The sequence below is a fragment of the Terrapene carolina genome, unplaced genomic scaffold, assembly GCF_002925995.2.
Source record: "Terrapene carolina triunguis isolate 2854851 unplaced genomic scaffold, T_m_triunguis-2.0 Scaffold68, whole genome shotgun sequence".
In the NCBI taxonomy this organism is placed as follows: domain Eukaryota; kingdom Metazoa; phylum Chordata; order Testudines; family Emydidae; genus Terrapene; species Terrapene triunguis.
Window position 1 is genome coordinate 48,785,095 of NW_020664419.1, and position 23,583 is coordinate 48,808,677.

At 44.9% G+C, this 23,583-nt stretch overlaps 1 protein-coding gene across 1 annotated transcript in view; it reads right to left on the reverse strand.

The window, feature by feature from the left end:
* The window catches only part of GXYLT1 (glucoside xylosyltransferase 1), a 73,867-nt gene extending 53,085 nt beyond the window's left edge, over positions 1-20,782 (reverse strand). The window contains exon 1 of the mRNA XM_024201100.3: positions 20,509-20,782. Coding sequence (XP_024056868.1) covers positions 20,509-20,723 — 215 coding nt within the window. The 5' untranslated portion in view covers positions 20,724-20,782. The remainder of the gene's footprint in view (positions 1-20,508) is intronic.
* Between the last annotated feature and the right edge of the window lie 2,801 nt (positions 20,783-23,583).

A 23,583-nucleotide genomic window follows, 5' to 3' on the forward strand; every position in this document is an offset into this window, starting at 1 on the left:
GGAGGCACAGGCTATGGTCTGTGAGGGGGGAAGGTCAGGGGCAGAGCAAGATCAGTGGAAGCATGTGACTGTGAGGAGCAGGCCAAGGAAAAGGAGGGCTAGTGAGGGGGGAATAGAACTCAGGAACAGGTTTGAGTGTTTGGATAACGAGGAAGAGAGGCAGCAGGTGGTAACTGATGGTGGGAGGCAGAGGAAGAAGAGAAGAGCGGCTAGTCCGATAGAGAGAGGGCAGGAGTATATGGAGACAGCACCTATACCGGGCCCCAGTAGGATAGAGGATGGCACTAGGGGGACTATAAGGGAAAATAGAGAGACACAAGAGGTACGACTACAGGGGACAGGGGGTAGATTTGTACAGAGTACTGTCACCAGGCAAAGGCAGGTTTATGTGATTGGAGACTCCTTGCTGAGGAGGTTGGACAGGCCTGTGACCAGAGCAGACCCTGAAAACAGAAGGGTGTGCTGTCTGCCGGGCGCTAAGATAAGGGATGTGGACCTGCGGTTGAAAAGGATCCTAAAAGGAGCAGGTAAGAACCCTTTGATCATCCTTCACATAGGAACAAATGACACGGCTAGGTTCTCGCTAGAGAGAATTAAGGGAGATTATGCCAGGCTGGGGAAGACGCTTAAGGAAGTGGAGGCTCAGATTATCTTTAGTGGGATTCTGCCTGTTCCAAGAGAAGGACAGCAAAGGGCTGATAGAATTATGAGGATAAATAGCTGGCTAAGGGAGTGGTGCTATAAGGAGGGCTTTGGGATGTATGGCCACTGGGAGGCTTTCGGGGACAGACAGCTGTTCTCGCGGGATGGACTTCACCTGAGTAGGGAAGGGAATAGACTTCTGGGAGGGAGGCTGGCTCATCTCATCAAAAGGGCTTTAAACTAGGAACTTGGGGGAGACGGTTGGGAGATGTTCAGTTAATCTCCACGCCAGATTCCAACACTGAAAAGGAGTGTGAGGAGATAAGCACAGACATAGGTGGGGGTAGGGAATTGGACATAAGAAAGAGGGGGCGGATGGACAGCATGGGGTCCGTTCCAAATTGCATAACTAATGGGAGAAAGGATAGACAGCATACGGTAAGATGTTTATACACCAATGCGAGAAGCCTAGGTAACAAAATGGAGGAATTGGAGCTCCTGGTCCAAGAAATGAAACCTGATATCGTAGGAATAACCGAAACGTGGTGGAACGGTAATCATGACTGGAGTACAGGTATGGAAGGGTATGTGCTGTTTAGGAATGACCGGAAAAAAGGTAAAGGTGGGGGAGTGGCGTTATATGTCAATAATGAGATAAAATGTAAAGAAATAATAAGTGATGGGATGGATAAGACGGAGTCTGTATGGGCAATAATTACACTGCATAAAAGAACTACTAGAGCCTCCCCCGAGATAGTGCTGGGGGTGTGCTATAGACCACCGGGATCTAGCCTGGAGGCGGACAAAGAACTACTTAATGTTTTTAGGGAAGTAAAAACTGATAAGAACTGTGTCATCATGGGGGATTTTAACTTCCCAGATATAGATTGGGTAACAAATGCTAGTAACAATAATAGGGCTCAGATGTTCTTAGACGTGCTAGCAGATGAATTCCTTCATCAAGTAGTAAGTGAACCAACGAGGGGGGATGCCATTTTAGATTTAGTGCTGGTGAGTAGTGAGGACCTCGTTGAAGAAATGGTTGTAGGGGACAACCTTGGCTCGAGTGACCATGAGCTAATTCGGTTTAAACTTAATGGAAGGATTAACAGAAATGATACAGTAACTAAGGTTTACAATTTCAAAAAGGCCAACTTTAATAAATTAAGGCAACTACTTAGGGAAGTGGATTGGGCTAACATACTTAGGGATCTAAAGGCAGATGACGCCTGGGATTATTTCAAGCAGAAGTTGCATGAGATGTCTGAGGCCTGTATCCCGAGAAAGGGAAAACGATTAGTGGGCAGGAGATTTAGACCTAGCTGGATGAGCGGGAGTCTCAAAGGGGCGATTAAGAAAAAACAGAAAGCGTACAGAGAATGGAAGAAGGGAGGGATCAGCAAGGAAACCTACCTTAGTGAGTTTAGAGCATGTAGGGATGCGGTGAGAAAGGCCAAAAGCCGTGTAGAGTTGGACCTTGCGAGGGGAATTAAATCCAATAGTAAGAGGTTTTATAGCCATATAAATAGGAAGAAAACAAAGAAAGAGGAAGTGGGACCGCTGAAGAATGTGGATGGAGTGGAAATTAAGAATAATCTAGGCATGGCACAATATCTAAATGAATATTTTGCTTCGGTCTTTAATAAGGCTAATGAAGGGTTTAGGAATAGAGGGAGTAGGACAGAGGGGAATAGAGGAGGGGGGATAGACATTACAGTATCAGAGGTGGAAGCCAAACTTGACCAGCTAAACGGGACTAAATCGGGCGGACCGGATGATCTTCATCCTAGAATATTGAAGGAACTGGCGCGAGAAATTGCGAGCCCCTTGGCGACAATTTTTAATGAATCTGTAAACTCGGGGGTGGTACCGTTGGACTGGAGAATAGCTAATGTGGTTCCTATTTTCAAGAAGGGGAAAAAAAGTGACCCGGGTAACTACAGGCCTGTTAGTTTAACTTCTGTAGTATGTAAGGTCTTGGAAAAAATTTTGAAGGAGAAAGTAGTTAAGGACCTTGAGGTGAATGGCAATTGGGACAGATTACAACATGGGTTTACGAAAGGCAGGTCGTGCCAAACCAACCTGATCTCCTTCTTTGAGAAAGTAACGGACCTTCTAGATAAAGGAAATGCGGTGGATCTAATATACCTCGATTTTAGTAAAGCGTTTGATACGGTTCCACATGAGGAATTATTGGTTAAATTGGATAAGATGGGGATCGATAGGAAAATCCAGAGGTGGATAAGGAACTGGTTAAAGGGGAGACTGCAGCGGGTAGTACTGAAAGGTGAACTGTCAGATTGGAGGGAGGTCACCAGTGGGGTTCCTCAAGGTTCGGTTCTGGGTCCGATTTTATTTAATCTATTCGTTACTGACCTCGGAACCAAATGTAGGAGTGGGTTGATAAAGTTTGCGGATGACACAAAGTTGGGAGGCATTGCCAACTCGGAGAAGGATCGGGATATTCTGCAGGGAGACTTGGATGACCTTGTAAATTGGAGTATTAGTAATAGGATGAGATTTAATAGTGAGAAGTGTAAGGTGATGCATTTAGGGATGACTAATAAGAATTTCAGTTATAAGCTAGGGACGCATAGGTTAGAAGTGACTGAGGAGGAGAAGGACCTCGGAGTCCTGGTTGATCGCAGGATGACTATGAGTCGGCAATGCGACGTGGCTGTGAAAAAAGCTAATGCGATCTTGGGATGCATAAGGCGAGGTATTTCTAGTAGGGACAGGGAGGTGCTGCTTCCGTTATACAAGGCGCTGGTGAGACCTCATTTGGAGTACTGTGTGCAGTTCTGGTCTCCTATGTTTAAAAGGGATGAACTGAAACTGGAACGGGTACAGAGAAGGGCAACTAGGATGATCCGAGGAATGGAAAACCTTTCCTATGAAAGGAGACTCGAGGAGCTTGGTTTGTTTAGCCTAACCATAAGAAGGCTGAGGGGGGATATGATTGCTCTCTTTAAATATATCAAAGGGATAAATACCAGGGAGGGAGAGGAATTATTTCAGCTCAGTGCTAATGTGGACACGAGACCGAATGGATATAAACTGGCCGTGGGGAAATTTAGGCTTGAAATTAGACGAAGGTTTCTAACCGTCAGAGGGGTGAAATTTTGGAACAGCCTTCCGAGGGAAACGGTGGGGGCGAAAGACCTCTCTGGCTTCAAGATTAGGCTAGATAAGTTTATGCAGGGGATGGTTTGATGGGATTACGTGATTCTAATCAATTAGGCAATAACGGCCATCGCTGGTAAAATGAGGGTCTGGCTAGAGAATCTTGCCTGTATGCTCGGGGTTCTGCTGATCGCCATATTTGGGGTCGGGAAGGAATTTTCCTCCAGGGTAGATTGGCAGTGGCCCTGGAGGTTTTTCGCCTTCCTCCGCAGCATAAGGCAGGGGTCGCAAGCTGGAAGATTCTCTGCGACTTGAAGTCTTTAGATCACGATCTGGAGACTTCAACAGCAGAGCTAAGGGAAAGTGGGGGGGTCAGCTTTTGTGGCCTGCATCATGCAGGGGGTCAGACTAGATGACCATATTGGTCCCTTCTGACCTTAAAGTCTATGAGTCTATGAGTAAGAAAACCACATAGTGTTATAGTACTAATACTTCTTGCATTATTTTGATTACTACAGTGATTTGGAGTTTTTTTGCTTATAGACTCAAGGACTTCTACAGACTCAACCTGGAACATGAAAATTAAGTTGAGTTCTTTCCTGCTTGTATTTTATAAGCACTACAGATTTTGCAATTGGACTAAAACAAATTCTGTTGATACCGAAGGCAGGGGCCAAAAATCATCTTGCTATCAGCATTAAGCTTCTTATAGTATTTGTAGTAGAAGCTTTTGTCAAAGTAGTAAGCAGATGACTCCTAATGCATACAAAGACCAGACTTTGATTAAGGTGGCTTTTTATTAAGTGGTCACTTTTCTGACTATAAACTGTACTTTAAATGCCTTAAAATTGTTAGTGCAAAGTTAAATACTACAAAATCATCTTTGTACCTTAGTCAATTACTGCACATATTCAAATATAAAGAAGCTATATACAATATGCAGGAGAACGTGTCTTACCTGTTAATTTCTTTTCTCAGATAAAAAGTGTCTGCCAATCAGACCAATAATTCCACCTCCCCTTCTCATGTATACCAACAGAAATTGCAACAAAACTGTAAATCTCAGAAGAGATATAGGAAGGCTGGTTCATCCAATGTTCCTGACAGAATTATTTCAAAGTTTATTCAATTGACATACCATATAAAGTGTGTAACCATGACAACCAAAAATTAGGCTAATGTAAGCATGAGCTCTCAGGTCTGAAGGATAGCAAAATCTTTTTTTTTTTTTAAACACACATGTACCTACTATAATGATTGTACCAAATTGGCAGACATGCATTAATTAGAAAAAGGAAACAGATAAGAAATAATCTCGTGTCATACCAAAAGAATATCCAATCATCACCATAGGGAAGTTACTGAAAGTAAAAAAAATTGGAGGCAGACAGCATTTAGACAAATTAAATAGTCCTATATTTTTGCTTTTTATTGTTGACCATTGCCTAAAGCTTGCAGATATGGTCTTCAGAAAGCCAGAGGAGACCAGACCAGTATATTCAAGCTGTACTTGCACTAAGACTTTTGAATAGGCATTTTAAAAGCTTTTTCTGTACTGCAATGAAGTACTTATTTTACACATTTCTTCCACTGATGCTCTGTGCTATGACCATCAAAGCCTTCATGGAATTGGCTTTAGTTCCCTGAAGAAGTGATGAATCATTTGTCTTGAAAGACAAGAACATTTCTTAACACATCTGACTCCAGCAATCTTGTTGCCTTTGAACCTTGGGTGAAACACAAAGAGGACAGAATATTTCCAGTATGGTTTAGTACTCATGTAAGTCCAGTATTCAGTTTCTTCCAGGATACTGCTTCACTGTCTAAAATGCTTGTGCAGATAGATATACTGTTATAAAAAGGCGCTTTGTAAGATGTTATGCTTCAAAAGCTAAGATTCCCCCCTTGATGCACCAGCAATACTATATTTTCTGCAGTACTGCATCTTTGATTTTGAGTCCTTCCTGAAGATTAAAGCAACACCTTCCTGAAGATTAAAGCAAGAATCTATACAATTTATTTCAACCAGTTTGACAGATGGCTCTTGAGGTAGAACTAGGTCCCAGTATAATAGGTTCTTCCTTAATCAGGAGAGACAGTGGTGCTGGTAGCAAAATCTCTATACTATTGGAATAGCTTTGCTTCTTCACTCAACATGGAGCAATTAGTATTACACATATATTATCATCATCTTCTCAACAAGAGGCATTTGTGGATAGGTTGCTGAAAACAACATGAGAGGACATGGATGCCCTGTCATTTGCCAAAAGAAAAGTGCGTCTACTAGGTGATGTCTCCATTTACTTATCACAGGGATCGGCAACCTTTGGCACGTGGCCCGCCAGAGTAAGTACCTTGGCAGGCCGGGCCAGTGGGAGCCACGATCGGCCGAACCTGCGGACGCGGCAGGTAAACTGGTGAGCCGCGTGCCAAAGGTTGCCGATCCCTGACTTATCAGATGGTTAAATACTAGGGCTATCAATTAATCGCAGTTAACACAAGCAATTAACACAAAACAAATTAACACTTTTTTCAACAAGCATTAAATCGCACACCTCTCTTTTGACCCACTTCACTTACTGTATTTCATCGCTTGGTGACCATTGGCACAGTTCTACTGTGTTCTCATGATCTGGAGTGATTAAATATCAGAAAAAATTAATGGAGCAATGTAGTAAGAGTTCAGGTCTTTTGAAGGGGAAGTTTAATTTTTAAAAAACTTCCGGATGGTTCTCTGGGAAAAAAAAAAAAAAAAAAAAAAAAAGACATATCTGAAGCAGCACTAAACAAGCTTTCATCTCCAGGTTTTGTGCTACAGAAAACCCACTGACAGCAAATAAACCCCGCCAGCCGCAACAGAGTATGCTTACAGAGTTCCAGAATCGCTACAAGCCCATGGATCAAAGTACAACAGCTTAACCAATGCTATTGCAAAGTTGATAGCTATGGACTCCAGCCCACTCAACATCGTAAACGACAGAGGGCTAAGATGTTATTCAAATTGCATCTTCCAATCAGTCATATACTTTGCCCTCCAGAGGAATACATGACCTGTATCACAACGAGAATACTATAAAGTTGGAGTTTCTGAAAAATAAACTAGCTGTTGCTTTGACTGGTGATCACTGGACATCCTTGAGCAATCACAGCTATCTTGGAGTTGATTGATTACTGCATGGACACTGCAGTCATTTGCTTTATGAGTAATACATACTGAAGAGAGACATTATGCTGAAGCATGTGCCAAGCGTTTCTTGGATATTGCAAAAGAATGGAATATTCAAATAAAGGTAACACTTAGTACTGACAGACAGGGCATGTAATATGATAGCAGCAGACAGTCATTTGCCTTTTGAACACAAGACATGCATCGCTCACAGTCTGCAGTGATGCATTACAGTGGTGCTCGGTGATGGTGGTTTTGAAAATGTGTTGACAAAATACAGAAAACTTGTGGGCCATTTCAGAAACAGTGCAGCTAACAGTACAGAGCTAGGAATACAACAAGCTGCAAATGGACAGAAACAAGAACCTCCTCTACAAGATATTTCAACCAGATGGAACTCCACATTGGGTATGGTTCAGCGCTTGCTTTGCAATAAAGTCGCTATCACAGCCACCTTAGCTCTTCAAAAGCACAATCAGTACCAACAAGGATTTTGAAAAACTGTCAAAAGCTAGAAACACTACTTGAGCCCTGCAGATTTGTAACTGAACTCCTTGGGGGAGAATATTGTCTCCTGCTCCGTGGTTTTACTCGCATTCTGCCATATATTTCATGTTATGGCAGTCTCGGATGATGACCCAGCATGTGTTGCTCGATTTAAGAACACTTTCACTGCACATTTGACAAAATGCAAAGATGATACGAATATGAGATTTGTAAAGATAGATACAGCACTCAACCCAGGGTTTAAGCATCTGAAGTGCCTTCCAAAATCTTAAAAGAGCAACACCTCGATGTGGAAACTACAGTACGTTACCCACCCAAACAAAAAAAAAACACCCACACGTTCTTTTGGTGACATCTAATTCAGAGGATGAAAATGAGCGTGCGCTCGTCCCCGTTGCTTTGCATCATTATTGAGCAGAACCCATCATCAGCTTGGAAGCATGTCCTCTGGAATGGTGGTCGAATCATGAAGGGGCATATGAATGTTTAGCATACCTGGTACGTAAATACCTTGCAACGCCAGCTACAACAGTGTCACTCGAATGCCTGTTCTCACTTTCAGGTGCCATTGTAAATAAAAAGCAGGCAACATTATCTCCCATAAATGTAAACAAACTTGTTTGTCTTCGTGATTGGCTGAACAAGTAGGACCAAGTAGGCTCTAAAGTTTTACATTGTTTTATTTTTTGAATGCAGTTATGCAAAAAAAATAATTCTACATTTGTAAATTGCACTTTCACAATCAAGAGATTGCACTACACAGTACTTGTATGAGGTGAACAGAAAAATAGTATATTTATTTTTTACAGTATATTATTTTTGACTAAATATTTGCAAAGTGAGCACTGTACACTTTCTATTCTGTCTTATAATTTAAATCAATATATTTGAAAATGTAGAAAACATCCAACAATGTTTAAATAAATGGTATTCTATTGTTTAACAGTGGACTTAAAATGGTGATTAATTGCGACTTTTTAAAATCTTGTGATTAATCACAATGGTTTTAATCATTTGACAACCCTGTTAAATACATCTCGGGTCAGATTTCACTCCTCTGATGAGCAATCCTGCTGCAAAATCAGGCCATTGTTACACTGAGGCCTTATCTACACCACACAGTTTTGTAGAAGCAAGTTATACCAACAATCAAAAACCAGTATAATTATGTCGCTTGTGCACCTTCATACAACGCTCCTTCTGTCGGCAGAGCGTGTACAAAGTTGGTGCTCTAGCACCGACAGCGAGAACAATGCACTGTGCGTAGCTATCCCACTGTGCTACTCACTACTTTCTGCAGCTACAAGTTGTGGGAAGACAGAGTGGATCTCAATGCATCATGGGTGCAGGTTCAACATCCCATGATGCAGTTTTTTTCCATCCTATCATTCCATGGGCTTCCAGCTGCGTTTCATGACATTTTTCAATTACTCCTGTTTACTGTGTGCCGGTCATCTGTCTGAAAGGATGGATCCCGCACTGCTCTCTAATGTTGTGGTCACTGTTATGACCCATTGCGGATGGTCACGCAGTATATCATGAACTCCCAATCTGAACAGCAATCAGAGTTGCCTGACCTGCTGTGTCCCATGGAAAAAAACCCACCAGATTACTTTTGGCATTCACGCAGCAGCTGCACACAGTGGACCATCGTTTGGGGCTCAGGAAACAAGCACTGAGTGGAGGGATCGCATTGTTATGCAGTTCTGGGATGACAAACAGTGACTGGAGAACTTTTGGATGCAGAAAGTCACCTTTCTGGAACCGTGCATGGAGCTCGACCCAGCACTGCAGCGCAAGTACACCAAAATGAGAGCTGCCCTCTCAGTGGAGAAGCACATGGCAATTGGTGTGTGGAAGCTGTCAACTCCAGACTGCAACCAGTCAGTTGCGAATCAGTTTGGAATCGAGAAGTCCACCGTTGGGGCTGCATTAAAGCAAGTGTGCAGAGCCATTAATCGCATCCTGCTATGAAGGACTGACTCTTGACAATGTGCGTGAAACAGTGGATGGCTTTGCAGCAATGGGATTTCCTAACTGAGGTGGGGCGATAGATGGCACGCATATCCGAATTTTGTCCCAGACTATCCTGCGACATCAACAGAAAGGGCTATTTCTCTATATTGCAGGCACTTGTGGATCACTGTGGGCGTTTCACTGACATCAACGTGGGTGGTCCAGGAAGGTGCATGACGCACGCATCTTCAGAACACTGGTGTGTACAGAAAGCTCCAAGCATGGACTTTCTTTCCAGATCAGAAGATTCCAGTGGAGGATGTTGAAATGCCCATAGGGATCCTGGGAGACCCAGTGTACCCCTTACTCTCACGGCACATGAAGCCTTACACAGGAAACCTGGACAGCAGCAAGGAGCGTTTCAACAGTAGACTGAACAGGTGCAGAATGACCAAGAATATGCCTTTGGCAGATTAAAAGCACACTGGTGCGTCCTTTATTGCAGTTTAGACCTAAATGAGGAAAATATTCACATGGTCATAGCAGCCTCCTGCACACTCCATAATATTTGTGAGGCTAAGGGTGAAAAGTTTCCTCCGGGGTGGAGCGCGGACACCAATCGCCTGGTGGCTCATTTTGAGCAGCCAGATGCCAGGGCTATTATAGAGGGGCACAACAGGAAGCTATCAGAATCAAGGAGGCTTTGAGGCAACATTTTGACAGACACATTACTGGTGCTCATTTTCTATACAGCACTCTGCCATGTTTTAATTTGCCACCTTGCATGAAAATTGTGATGATTCCTGACTGTGATTTGAAGTCAGCAAATGATCATATTGCCACTGAGTATTAATTCCAGCAGCAATAACCACATATAGACGACAAATAGAGATTGCTTATCTTTCAGAGAGTTTGTTTTTATTAAATACCAATTAACAACACACATAAAAGGCTTGGTGGGAAGGGAGATAACAGTGCAGGGCAATGTAGGCTCTCATAGCTGTGTGTAAGCTAGCTGTCATTTTGAAAGCTGTTCGAAGGGGTGGATTGAACAGGGTACCGAGATGTTCCAGGAACTTGCAAGGAATGTGTGGGAGGAGTTTGGGGAGGGCATAGAAAGTAGTTCTGTATTGGCTGCAAAGGGAGGTGGGGGAAGCAAGCACGTGTTCTGCCTGGAGCATGATTTAGGGACTTCAAAATCTCTGTTTACTCCTCCAACATTTATCATCCACTCTTGGCCCATTACAATTCACTCCTCGCTCTCCTTTCTGTACTGCCTGTCTATATTAATTTTCCCCTTCAAAGGCTTTCTCCACTCCCTGTGTTCTTGTTTTTTGGCCTCTGAGGATTCGAGCACCTCTCAGAACATGTCCTCCTTGGGCTCTTCCTTATCTGGCAGAGGCATTCCACCGGTGTGTAAGGGGTTCCCCAGAAGGCCACGTCTGCAAAAGCACAAGTAACAATAAACAGAAGCATGATTGTTAGTTCACGCACAGCATCAAATCACTATTGTAAAATACCCCTCTTTTTACATATGAATCAGTTTCTCACTGTCCCTTGGCAAGCACACATCTCGGTGAACACCCTAAACATGGTGAGTTTGGCCCAGGGTGGGGGCACAAGATGGGGCAAAGGTTCTAGGTGGCTTTTTAAGGGGATCACTGCAGGTGACTAGGGACAATATTGTAAATTCTGCCACCATTTTCCATAGGCGGGGTGGGAGGTGTCACTGAAGCCAATATCTCATTCCTGAGGGCAAGGATGCTTGTACATTTCTATCCCTTCACCCACTTCTAGAATACACAGAGCTAGGGACAGCTCTACCTCATATAACCGAGCAGCATCAACTCAAACAGATCACTTACCAGAGCTCTCCTCTCTGCATCATGCGTGCCAGAGACAGCCTGCTGGGACTAGCTAGATCCCACCAGAGTGGAAAAGAGGTCCTGACTCGCCACGCCACTGGACGACTCTGCCATGTGCTCCACCTCATCCTCCAACTTGAGCTCCTCATCCACTGTCCGCTATCTCCAGTCACGCCAAAGTATCCACCAAGCTCTTGGCGGTGGAGGTGGGGTCACCAATGAGGATGATGTCCAGCTCCTTAGAGAAGTGGCAGGTCTTTGGCCCAGCACCAGAGCGACAGTTTGCCTCCCTTATCTTCTGGTATGCTTGCCTCAGCTCCTTTATCTTTGCACGGCACTGATGCATGTCCCGTTCGTAGCTCTTATCCAATACGCCACGAGAAATCAGACTGTAGGTATCAAAATTCCTAGGCCTGGAGCGGAGCCCCCTATCCCCACAATGCCAACAGATCCAACAACTCACCCTCCTCTCCCCACAATGCTAACAGATCCAACAACTCAAGCGGAAAAGCGTTTGCTGTATGGAGCTGCTATGGTCAGCCAAGAAGATGCGATGTGAGCTCTCCGCACCGAGCAAACAGGAAGTGGAATTTCAAAAATTCCAGGGCCTTCAAAGGGGGAGGGCCGGATGCCTGTATATCTGGATGCAGGGCAGCGAAGTTCAAACTGCTGACTGGAGTGGTCAGGATGGGCATTGTGAGATACCTCCTGGAGGCCATTTACAGCAACATAACCAAGCATGGTGTCTACACTACCACTTGATCGATATAACTTTGCCACATTTTGTCACCAAACCAGGAGAGTTTTGTGGCAGAAGGAGCATTGCAATATGTACACCTCCACTACTTTGTCGACAAAACCTGACTTTTTGTTGACAAGGCCAGAGTTTCTCTTTCATGAGTTCTAAATTGAAGCTAAATAGTCTGCCCAACTGGACAGTTGCATAATTTGGAGGAGATCATTGCCTCTGGTACCTCCTTACTTTTTCAGGTATAATACTACTCACGTGTTTTCAGAAACCACAAGCTGACACCCTGAACCTTTTTTAAAACGCCATAATAGAGGCTCAAACTATAGGTATACCTCAAATTAAAAACCGTAAGAGGTCCAAAAAATGCCACCATGGCTAAAGCAACAGAGTAAAAGAGGTGGTTAGAGACAAAGACATCTTTTAAAGATTGGAAGTCACCACATACTAAGGAAAAGAGAAAAGGACAAACTGGCAAGTCAAATGTAAAAGTATAATTTAGGCAAGCCAAAAAAAAATATGAAGAGCAACTAGAAAAGGACACAAAAACTAACAGCACAAAACATTTTTAATATCAGAAGCAGGAATTCTTCCAAACATCAGTGGAGCCACCGGACATGATCAAGGTTAAAGGAGCACTCAAGAAAGACAAGAAGCTAAATGAATTCTTTGCATTGGTCTTCACTGCAGAGGATGTGAGGGAGATTCCCACATCTGAGCCATTCTTCTTAGGTGACAAATCTAAATCTGGGGCAATTCCTTTGAAGTCAATAGAGAAAGTTTCAAAACAAATTGATAAATTAAACAGTAATAAGTCACCAGGACCAGAGGGTATTCACCCAAGAGTTCTGAAGGAACTCAGATATGAAACTGCAGCTCTACTAACTGTGGTATGTAACCTATTGCTTAAATCAGCTTGCTTACCAGATGACAGGCAGATACCTAATGCAACACTGATTTTTTTTTAAAAAAAAGACTCCAGAGATGATCTTGGCAATTACAGGCCAATAAGCCTAACTTCAGTAACAGGCAAACTGGTTGAAACTCTAGTAAAGAACAGAATTATCAGACACATATTGGGGAAGAGTGAGCACAGCTTTTGTAAAGGGAAATCATGCCTCACCAATCTATTAGAATTCTCTGAGGGGGTCAACAAACATGTGGACAAAGGTGACCCAGTGAATACAGTGTAATTGGACTTTGACAAGGTCCCTCACCAAAGGCTCTTAAGCAAACTAAGCAATCACCGGATAAGAGGGAAGGTCCTCTCCTGGATCAGTAACTGGTTGAAAGATAGGAAACAAAGGGTAGAAATAAACAGTTTTCACAGTGGAGAGAGGTAAATAGCGGGGTCTGCCAAGGACCTGTATGGGACCTGTGCTACTCATCATATTCATAAATGAACTGGAAAAAGGGTTAAACAGTGAGGTGGCAAAGTCTGTAGACAATACAAAATTACTTAAGATAGTTAAGTCCAAAGCTGACTGTGAAGAGTTACAGTGGAATCTCACTAAACTGAGTGACTGGCCAACAAAATGGCAGATGAAATTCACTGCTGATAAACGCAAAGTAATGAGCAACAGAGGGTCCTGTGGCACCTTTAAGACTAACAGAAGTATTGGAGCATAAGCTTTCGTGGGTGAATGCCCACTTCATCAGACGCAAGTAATTGAAATTTCCAGAGGCAGGTATAAATCAGTATGGCGATAACGAGGTTAGTTCAATCAGGGAGGGTGAGGTGCTCTGCTAGCAGTTGAGGTGTGAACACCAAGGGAGGAGAAACTGCTTCTGTAGTTGGATAGCCATTCAGAGTCTTTGTTTAATCCTGATCTGATGGTGTCAAATTTGCAAATGAACTGGAGCTCAGCTGTTTCTCTTTGGAGTCTGGTCCTGAAGTTTTTTTGCTGTAAGATGGCTACCTTTACATCTGCTATTGTGTGGCCAGGGAGGTTGAAGTGTTCTCCTACAGGTTTTTGTATATTGCCATTCCTGATATCTGACTTGTGTCCATTTATCCTCTTGCATAGTGACTGTCCAGTTTGGCCAATGTACATAGTAGAGGGGCATTGCTGGCACATGATGGCATATATAACATTGGTGGACGTGCAGGTGAATGAGCTGGTGATGTTGTAGCTGATCTGGTTAGGTCCTGTGATGGTGTTGCTGGTGTAGATATGTGGGCAGAGTTGGCATCGAGGTTTGTTGCATGGGTTGGTTCCTGAGTTAGAGTTGCTATGGTGCGATGCGTGGTTGCTGGTGAGAATATGCTTAAGGTTGGCGGGTTGTCTGTGGGCGAGGACTGGCCTGCCTCCCAAGGTCTGTGAAAGTGAGGGATCATTGTCCAGGATGGGTTGTAGATCACTGATGATGCGTTGGAGAGGTTTAAGCTGAGGACTGTAGGTGATGGCCAGTGGAGTTCTGTTGGTTTCTTTTTTGGGCCTGTCTTGTAGCAGGAGGCTTCTGGGTACATGTCTGGCTCTGTTGATTTGTTTCTTTATTTCCTTGTGTGGGTATCGTAGTTTTGAGAATGCTTGGTGAAGATCTTGTAGGTGTTGGTCTCTGTCTGAGGGGTTGGAGCAGATGCGGTTGTACCTCAGCGCTTGGCTATAGACGATGGATCGTGTGGTGTGTCCGGGGTGGAAGCTGGAGGCATGAAGGTAGGCGTAGCGGTCGGTGGGTTTTCGGTATAGGGTGGTGTTAATGTGGCCATCGCTTATTTGTACTGTGGTGTCTAGGAAGTGGACCTCCCGTGTAGATTGGTCCAGGCTGAGGTTGATGGTGGGGTGGAAGCTGTTGAAATCATGGTGGAATTCTTCCAGGGTCTCCTTCCCATGGGTCCAGATGATGAAGATGTCATCAATGTAGAGTAGGCAAAGAAGGGGCGTGAGTGGACGAGAGCTGAGGAAGCGTTCCAGGTCAGTCATAAAAATGTTGGCATATTGTGGGGCCATGCGGGTGCCCATGGCGGTGCCACTGGTCTGGAGGTATATATTGTCACCAAATTTGAAATAATTGTGCGTGAGGATAAAGTCACAGAGCTCAGCAACAAGTTGTGCTGTGTCATCATCAGGGATACTGTTCCTGACAGCTTGTATTCCATCTGTGTGTGGGATGTTTGTGTAGAGAGCCTCTACATCCATGGTGGCTAGGATGGTGTTTTCTGGGAGGTCACCAATGCATTGTAGTTTTCCCAGGAAATCAGTAGTGTCACGGAGATAGCTGGGAGTGCTGGTGGCGTAGGGTCTGAGTAGGGAATCCACATATCCAGACAGTCCTTCAGTGAGAGTGCCAATGCCCGAGATGATGGGCCGTCCAGGATTTCCAGGTTTGTGGATCTTGGGTAGTAGATAGAATAACCCCGGTCGGGGCTCTAAGGGTATGTTGATTTGTTCCTGTGTTAGTGTAGGGAGTGTCCTGAGTAAATGGTGCAGTTTCTTAGTGTATTCCTCAGTGGGATCTGAGGAAAGTGGCCTGTAGAATTTGGTATTGGAGAGTTGTCTGGCAGCCTCCTCTGGTAGTCAGACCTGTTCATGATGACAACAGCACCTCCTTTATCAGCCTCTTTGAGGCTGCACATTGAAAAACATAATCCCAACTATATGTGCAAAATGATGGGGTCTAAATTAGCTGTTGCCACTCAAGAATGAGATCTTGGAGTCATCATGGATAGTTCTCTGAAAATATCTGTTCAATGTGCAGCAGCAGCAGCCAAAAAAGCTAACAGAATATTGGGAAAGGGCTGTTAAAAAGACAGAAAATATCATGTCACTATCTAAATCCATGGTACACCAACACCTTGAATACTGCACGCAGGTCTGGTCACCCCATCTCAAAAAAAGATATTAGAACTGGAAAAAGTAAAGAGAAAGGCCACAAAAATTATTACAGGTATAGAACAGCTTCCATATGAGGAGAGATTAAAGAGACTGGGACTGTTCATCTTAGAAAAGAGATGAGTAAATGCTTCAAACATGTCAAAAAGACAAGAGCTTGTTCAAGAGCCAGTACCATCAATAGGGAAACCCCATTCCTCTACTGACTGTAGCAAGAGTGTACTCTGTCAAGAAGACACAGGTCCAGAGTTGATTAATCCAGTAGAATCAAAAAGAGCATGTTGGATTTGGCTATCAAACTCTAGTAGAAAATCTCAGACATTTTCATAAGCTGAATGCACTTTCTATATCCATGGACATATGCCAATTAGATTATGGTTATGGTATTGAAAAGACTAAACAAGAACAATGGATTTTGGCACAAATCCTGCTACATCAAGTTTAACAGGACCAAACCTAAAAAGGCTGAAGGGAAAAAAAAAGTCTGAAAGCTGACAAATAGCAGAGCAAATACACACATTTAAGTGCCCAACACAAAGGCCCTCCAGAAAAAGAAGCCTGTTTTATTTGTGAAATGAACATACCATCAGAAGTATCAGAGGGGTAGCCGTGTTAGTCTGTATCCACAAAAACAACGAGGAGTCTGGTGGCACCTTAAAGACTAACAGATTTATTTGGGCATACGGTTTTTTACCCATGAAAGCTTATGCCCAAATAAATCTGCTAGTCTTTAACGTTGTTTTTGTGGATACCATCAGAAGACCTCCATGAAGTTTCTACCCTTGGCATTAAGAGTCAAGTCTGCCAGTGTGCATTTCAGCTGAAAGACCAGCACTTGCTTGCAAAACTAAGTGCAGGGGACATAGTAGCCCAAGAGGCAAAGTATCATGCAAGATGTTTGGTATCTCTCTACAAACAAAGTCACGAAGAAGAACACTGACAGAGAAAAAACAGATGATGTTGCATTTGATTCCCTTTGGTGAACTAACTGACCACATACACTGAAGAGACAAGACTGAATAAAGGCATGTCTTCAGTATTTAAACTAGCAGATCTCATAAGGCTCTACATAGCTAGATTAGAACAGCTGGGGATGATACTGGCTGGGCACATTCACAGCACTGAACTAAAATCCCATATTCTTTCACACATTCCAGATTTTCAAGCATGCAAAGAAGGCCTTCAAACAGGATATTGGACATGCCCTCCAAAAAGCATATGAGAAAGACTGACAAAGAAGCACTTCACCTGTCCCGAACAGCTAAAATTATTCAAAGAGACATGATTGAAATGAAAACAGTTTACTGAATCATCTGACACAGGATACTAAGCAAAAGCTATGCCCAAGTCACTGTTGGCGCTGATGTCCAAGGTATTGGATGGTCCAAAAACATTAGAACTCAGAACAAGTTTCCATTCATCCAGCTACCCTTACTTTGGCACAACAGTTACAGTACAATAGCAACATCCATCGCTGCGAAGGAACAAAAAGTTTGTACCACAGCTAAGCTCAAGAAATGCCTTTACAACAGAGGTTCCCAAAGTGTGGGGCGCACCCCCTAAGGGGGCATGGAGGAACATCCGGGGGCCATGGTGGGGCCCAGGCCAGCCCCCACAGGGGCGGGGAGGGAGTACCAACCAGCTCTGCTCCAGTCCTGCCCCCAACCCCGTCCCCGGATCCCAGCCCCGTGCCTGGTCCTATCGCCAGCCTCGACACAGCTCTGCTCCTGATCCCAAGCCAACCCTCAGCCGCTGCTCCATTCCCAGCCTGGGGCCAAGGCTGGAGGTGGAGCCGCACCTGGCCCCAGGCCCAGGCAGCAACTGGTGGTGGGTCTGGGGCTACAGCCAGGGGCCTTACCCTTGTCCGCATCGCCCCCTCCTCCCTGAAGCCGTGGCCCCACTCCTGGTCCCAGGGAGATGGGGGGGATGACCCTCAAAAATGTGGGGACCACCACTTTACAATCTACATTCGTTTGACGCTTCATGCAGAGACATGAAAAAGCGAGCTAGTAGATACCTTTTTAAAACTTTGATTGTCCATGTCCTATGACAAAGTGTTAGCCATTTCTACCAGCATGGCAAACAGTGCATGCCAACACTGAAGAGGAGAATGTAGTCTGTCCTTTAAAGCTTTGTGGTGGCCTGTTCGTTACTGTGGCATAGACAGCATAGTCCATAATTCCAGCTCCACACAGCAACAGACTCCTTCCATGGAATTGGGGTATTACTTTTTCAGCATTGCAGTACTCAAGTGGAGGGAGTTGTCCATGGAATTCCCACTCCAGACAGACTGCAGCACCAGTGAAGAAGACTATATCATTTTCTGAGTCTTACACTATTGTGCCTCAACTGACCTTGAAGAAAACCAGTGCTCCCATCCTTGCTGCAAATGCTGAAATCAAGACTGACTGCCAACTGATTACCCAAACCCTGCAAGAGAAGAATGCTTCTTGCCTTACTTATTCAAGCCACCCACAAGCCTGGATACCTTCAGTGGAGATCAAGCTATTTCCTGGGAAGCTTACCATGCCAACAAACAGCCAGTGCCAGACATCACTCAGGTCATCACTGCACTTCTTCCCCACTTTTCAGCTGGCTTTAAGTCTGTGACAATGATTCATCACACCATGGATGTACACCACCTAAACCATTTCAATCATAAATTCATTTAAAACATCAATGTCATTCAACAGACCTTCACCTCTGTGCCAGGAATTTACTTACGGCATTCAATGCACCTGCACTGTGCTTTGCCAAGAATCCTTCTACAGAGGTACAAGTACATCCTTATTTCCCTTAATGTTACTAAATTGCTCTAGGAGAGAACTCTATAGTGGCCCCAGAAGATAGGTCACTACTCTGTTGGGGGAGAAGCGGGGCAGCGTTTAGAGCAACTGAAATTAATGTCAGTGGTATTCTTTTGTGGTCACCAAAATGTTGAAATTATTATTAATTTTATTAATATGGGTACCACCAGACAGTAATTTAACCATGAATTCCTTTATTAAATAAAAAGGACAAATAGTATTTATACAATTGCTCTAAATGTCTAAATAATAAGGAATTACTACATTCATACAGTAACAAACATGCATAAGCATTTGATCAGAATACTCATGAAAGGATCAGTCCCGGGGATAACCCTCTCATCCTGGCTTGCTCCAGCATGTTCGGATAGGATTGGATAAATACCCCATCAAGCCTTGCTCCTTTATACGGTGCTAAAACAACTGATGCCATATTGACCATTATTAGCTTAGCTTAAAAAAAAAAAAAAAAAAAAAAAACACAAAACAAAACAAAAACAGGTTTTGGCCTGTTTGGGTATGACCCCTTTCTTCGCCCTGGCTAAAATAACATATGGTAGCTGGGACTCTCTCTTAAATGTATGGATCTTAAAACTAGCTGCACCCAGCATTTTACCTTCCCACAAAGGCCCATATTTTAAGATAACAGAGATCTGTGAAAAGACACTAAACATTTATCACATTTAAAAAACACTTCTCTTTGTCTGTTAGAATCAGTTTATAAACAGTCTTCTATAATTTATAGACGCTTTACCCAGAAGCCTCCTTTTTGTTTTATTAGCCATATAACAAGCTTAGCATCCTCTGAAAACTTGTCTTACTAGATGCCACCTTCCTCTTACCTCATGAGCCTGCTATTTTTCAAGGCCTTATTAATTTGTTTAACCACCTACACAAGCTACGAAGCACACGTATTTTCCTATCCAAGCTAAACTAACCTTACCTCTTGCATCCTACACCCTATAAAATTACTATAACTCGGCGGTTCTCAAACTTCATTACGCCACAAACCCCTTCGGACAATAACAATTACTATATGGCCCCAAGAGAAGGGACCAAAGCCTGAGCCCTGCCACCCCAGGTTGAGGGGACACGAGCCAAAGTGTGAGCCCCACCATCCTGGGTGGGGAAGCTGAAGCTTAAGGCCTTCAGCCCCACGGGCGGGGGAGCCTGTAACCTGAGCCCTGTCATCCAGGTCTCTGGCAGTGGGGATTAGGCTTCAGCCCCGGGCCCCAGCAAGACTAATACCAGCCCTGGGGTCCCAACCCACAGTTTGAGAACTGCTGCTATAACTGTGATGGGAGAGAAGATACTCCCCCCCCCTTCAATGTTCCTTTGGGGATGTGACAGCAGTTTGTACAGAGACACCGCCGCCGTTTCTCCTGGGTGTCCAGCTGGGTCCCAGTCCCGTGGGTAGAGACCTTGGCTAATCGCTCCCCTCACTCTGGGGGGCTTTTCCGCCCTGCCACGAGGAGACAAGCCAAGCCGCGGCACGGCGGGATGGTTGCATCTCCCGGCTGGCGGGGGACAGGGCCGGAAAAGTGCGTTCAAAACTGTCCTGTTGAAAAGCGGCTCGATCTCAGCTGGCGGCGTCCCCTAAACACCGCGCTCGGGCTCCCCGCGGGCCCCGCCAGGCAGGAGAGCGCCGCTCATGCCGGGGCTGGAGCCACAGCTTTGGAGAGACCCTGGAGCGGTCCCAGCGCGGGTCCTTTAACATCGCTACGGCGTAAGGGAAGAGGGGACGGCGCGAGCCCGTCCGCACGGAGCCCCGCACACCCGGGGGCTCTTCCACACGAGCCCCGGCAGCAGCAGCCCTTGAGCCCAGCCCCTCCCCGGCGGAGAGGAAGGGGCCAATCCGTACCTGTCTGGCAGCTCGGGCTCCCCGCGGCCTGCGCTTCCCGCCGCCGCCACCCTCCCGCCGCCGGCGCGCTGTCTCCGGACGGGAGCGGCGGGGTCTCGGGCCTGCGGCTTCCCCCAGGCAGGCTCCTGCTCCAGGGCCAGCTGGCTGGAGCCGTAGAGCAGCGAGCACAAGCCACAGCCCAGGCACAGCAGCGCCACCCGCACGTAGCGCCGCATCCTGCCCCGGCGGCCGGGGCCCGACCGGCAGCGCGAGCCCCAACGGACACAGCGGCAGCGCGAGCCCCGCGTTGGGGTCACTGCAGCGCTGAGGTAGCAGCGTCCTCCGTGTGGGAGGGGGCGGGGCTGGGAGGAGCCAGGTGCCGGGGAAGGGGGAGGGGGCAAAAGGGGGAAAGTGAGGGCGCCCCATGGTGGCGCCAGCCAGGGCGAGGTGATGGCGGGTCGGCGGGGGTGGCAGGAGGAGCTGCGGTACAAGGGGGGCATTGGAAGAAAGGGAGCCGTGGCAGGGGCAGTAAGGCACGGGGGCGTTTGCACGGCGCTCAGGGTGTGTGGCTCAGCACCCAACGTGGTGCGTTCAAAAGCCTTGTTAATTGCTCCAGCATTAAATAGTGGCTGGTTTTCAGTCTAGCAGAGTCGGAAAACACTGGCCGCGCTTACAACATACAAAGTAAAACAAAAAAATTCTCTTCTCCCCTCTCCCTGACTTGCAGGAGATGATCTGTCCTTTTGGGGGGGGAAACAGAAGTTTCCTTAAGTGGTTGCTTTCATTGCTGCTGTTGTGGTGAAAGGCTGATCCTGTTCCCTTTAAGGCAAAAAGATCACAGCTTTTATCTTGCAAAGTAGCTGCTAGGAAATTACAGACGCAGCACACAAACCTGAACAGCCATTCAACCTTCATTAGGGGAGGAAAGTGTGGACTTAACTCAATGCATAGTAAAATCCTAGTGAAGACAAAGTAGATTTTTAGTTTTTACGGGAGTTAGCAGGTCATCTAGGTAAACCCTAGGTGCCCCTGGCCTCTATTCTTTAACTCAACCTGCTAACACGTGTTAAAACTAGCAACTGCCTTGGCTTCACTAGATTTTACTGGGTATTAGCTAACTTGGGTTAAGAAGACATCCTTTTTCCTAGTGAATATTCTCCCTGAAACCTGACAACCTTTTATTAATGTTGGACTAAGGGATTACTTTCAGCTTGCTTTTCACAGTTTGTCAGGTAAAGTGTTACAAAAGGTGGCTTGCTCAGACAGACTTGTATTTGACAGAAGGCAAAAAAGAGGAAGAGAGGATAGAAGAAAAGGTGAGAAGTGGCACACTATGAAGTGGGTAATACCAGGCAGGTGCACATTTGAAGTGTGTTCAAGTTTCAGCACAATCCAATAAAGGTAATGTCATCTGGTTTCCTCCCTCTGGTTCAGTCTGCTCAGGATATCTTTCATGCTCAGAACAGCAAAGGCTGTGATGCACCCATTTGATACAATATTGCCAACCTCAAGCATTCAAAAATCAAACAGGCCACCCAAAATAATGATATTGGCTTGACATTTTTGAAAATAATACATTTTTAGTTCTTTTTCTCTGCCTTTTGGTTTTTGATCCTTTAGGGTGCACTCAGGTCACAAGCTTTTCTCTGCAACAATAACAATTATAAACTCAGGGGTTTTTTAAATGAAAGCTTGGATTCCCACATAATCACATGACTCCGTGAACTGGGATTTAAGAAAAAAGCACCAAATATAAAATTTGCAATACATTTGGTGTGCGTATGTGTGTGTGTGAGCCATGATGGTTGTAGCTCACTGACCTATGGTGATCAGTGTGATGGGTTGGATCACAGAAACCCCCTTGGGATCTGCCACCTAATGTACCAAGACTACCTCTGCTTCTGTTTTTCCTGCCAGCTTAGGACGTTAGCACCCTGTCTTGCTGAGCCAGACACTTCCGTCTGCTCCAACACAGACCCAGGGTCTGAATTACTTGCCCCAAAGCTGCAAGTTTACCTGAAAACAGCTCACAGAAGCATGCTTGTCTACAGCACTTAGATGCCCAACTCCCAATGGGGTCTAAACCCAAATAAATTCATTTTACCCTGTATAAACCTTATGCAGAGTAAACTTATAAATTGTTCGCCATCTATAACACTGATAGAGAGATATGCACAGTTGTTTGCTCCCCCGGGTATTAATACATACTCTAAGTTAATTACTAAGTAGAAAGTGGTTTTATTAAATACAGAAAGTAGGATTTAAGTGGTTTCAAGTAGTAACAGAAAGAACAAAGTAAGTTACCAAGCAAAATAAAATAAAATGCGCAAATCTATGTCTAATCAAACTGAATACAGATAATCTCACCCTCAGAGATGCTTCAGTAAGCTTTTTCTCAGACTGGACACCTTCCAGGCCTGGGCACAATTCTTTCCCCTGGTACAGCTCTTGTTGCAGCTCAGGTGATAGCTAGGGGATTCTTCATGATGGCTCCTCTCCCCCTCTGTTCTCTTCCACCCCTTTATATATCTTTTGCATAAGGCGGGAACCCTTTTTCCCTCTGGGTTTCCACCCCCCCTCACTGGAAAAGCACCAGGTTAAAGATGGATTCCAGGTCAGGTGACATGATCACATGTCACTGCAAGACTTCATTGCCCACTTGCCAGCATACAGGAAGACTTACAGGTAAACAGCCATCTGCAGACAATGGGAGTCATCAAGATTCCAAACCACCATTAATGGCCCACACTTTGCATAATTACAATAGACCTCAGAGTTATATTTCATATTTCTAGTTTCAGATACAAGAGTGGTCCATTTATACAAATAGGATGATCACACTCAATAGATTATAAGCTTTGTAATGATACCTTACAAGAAACCTTTTGCATGAAGCATATTCCAGTTACATTATATTCACTTATTATCATGTTTTTATAAGACCATATAGACTGCACAATGTCACAATCAGTTCAGAAGCTTTGCTGTTCAATCCACCTGCCTCCACTCCACCCATGTAAGCAAGTTGCCCAGTGATCCTCCAAAGATTAATTTCCTTAAATAGGCAACAACCTTATCCCATGAACATTGCCTAAT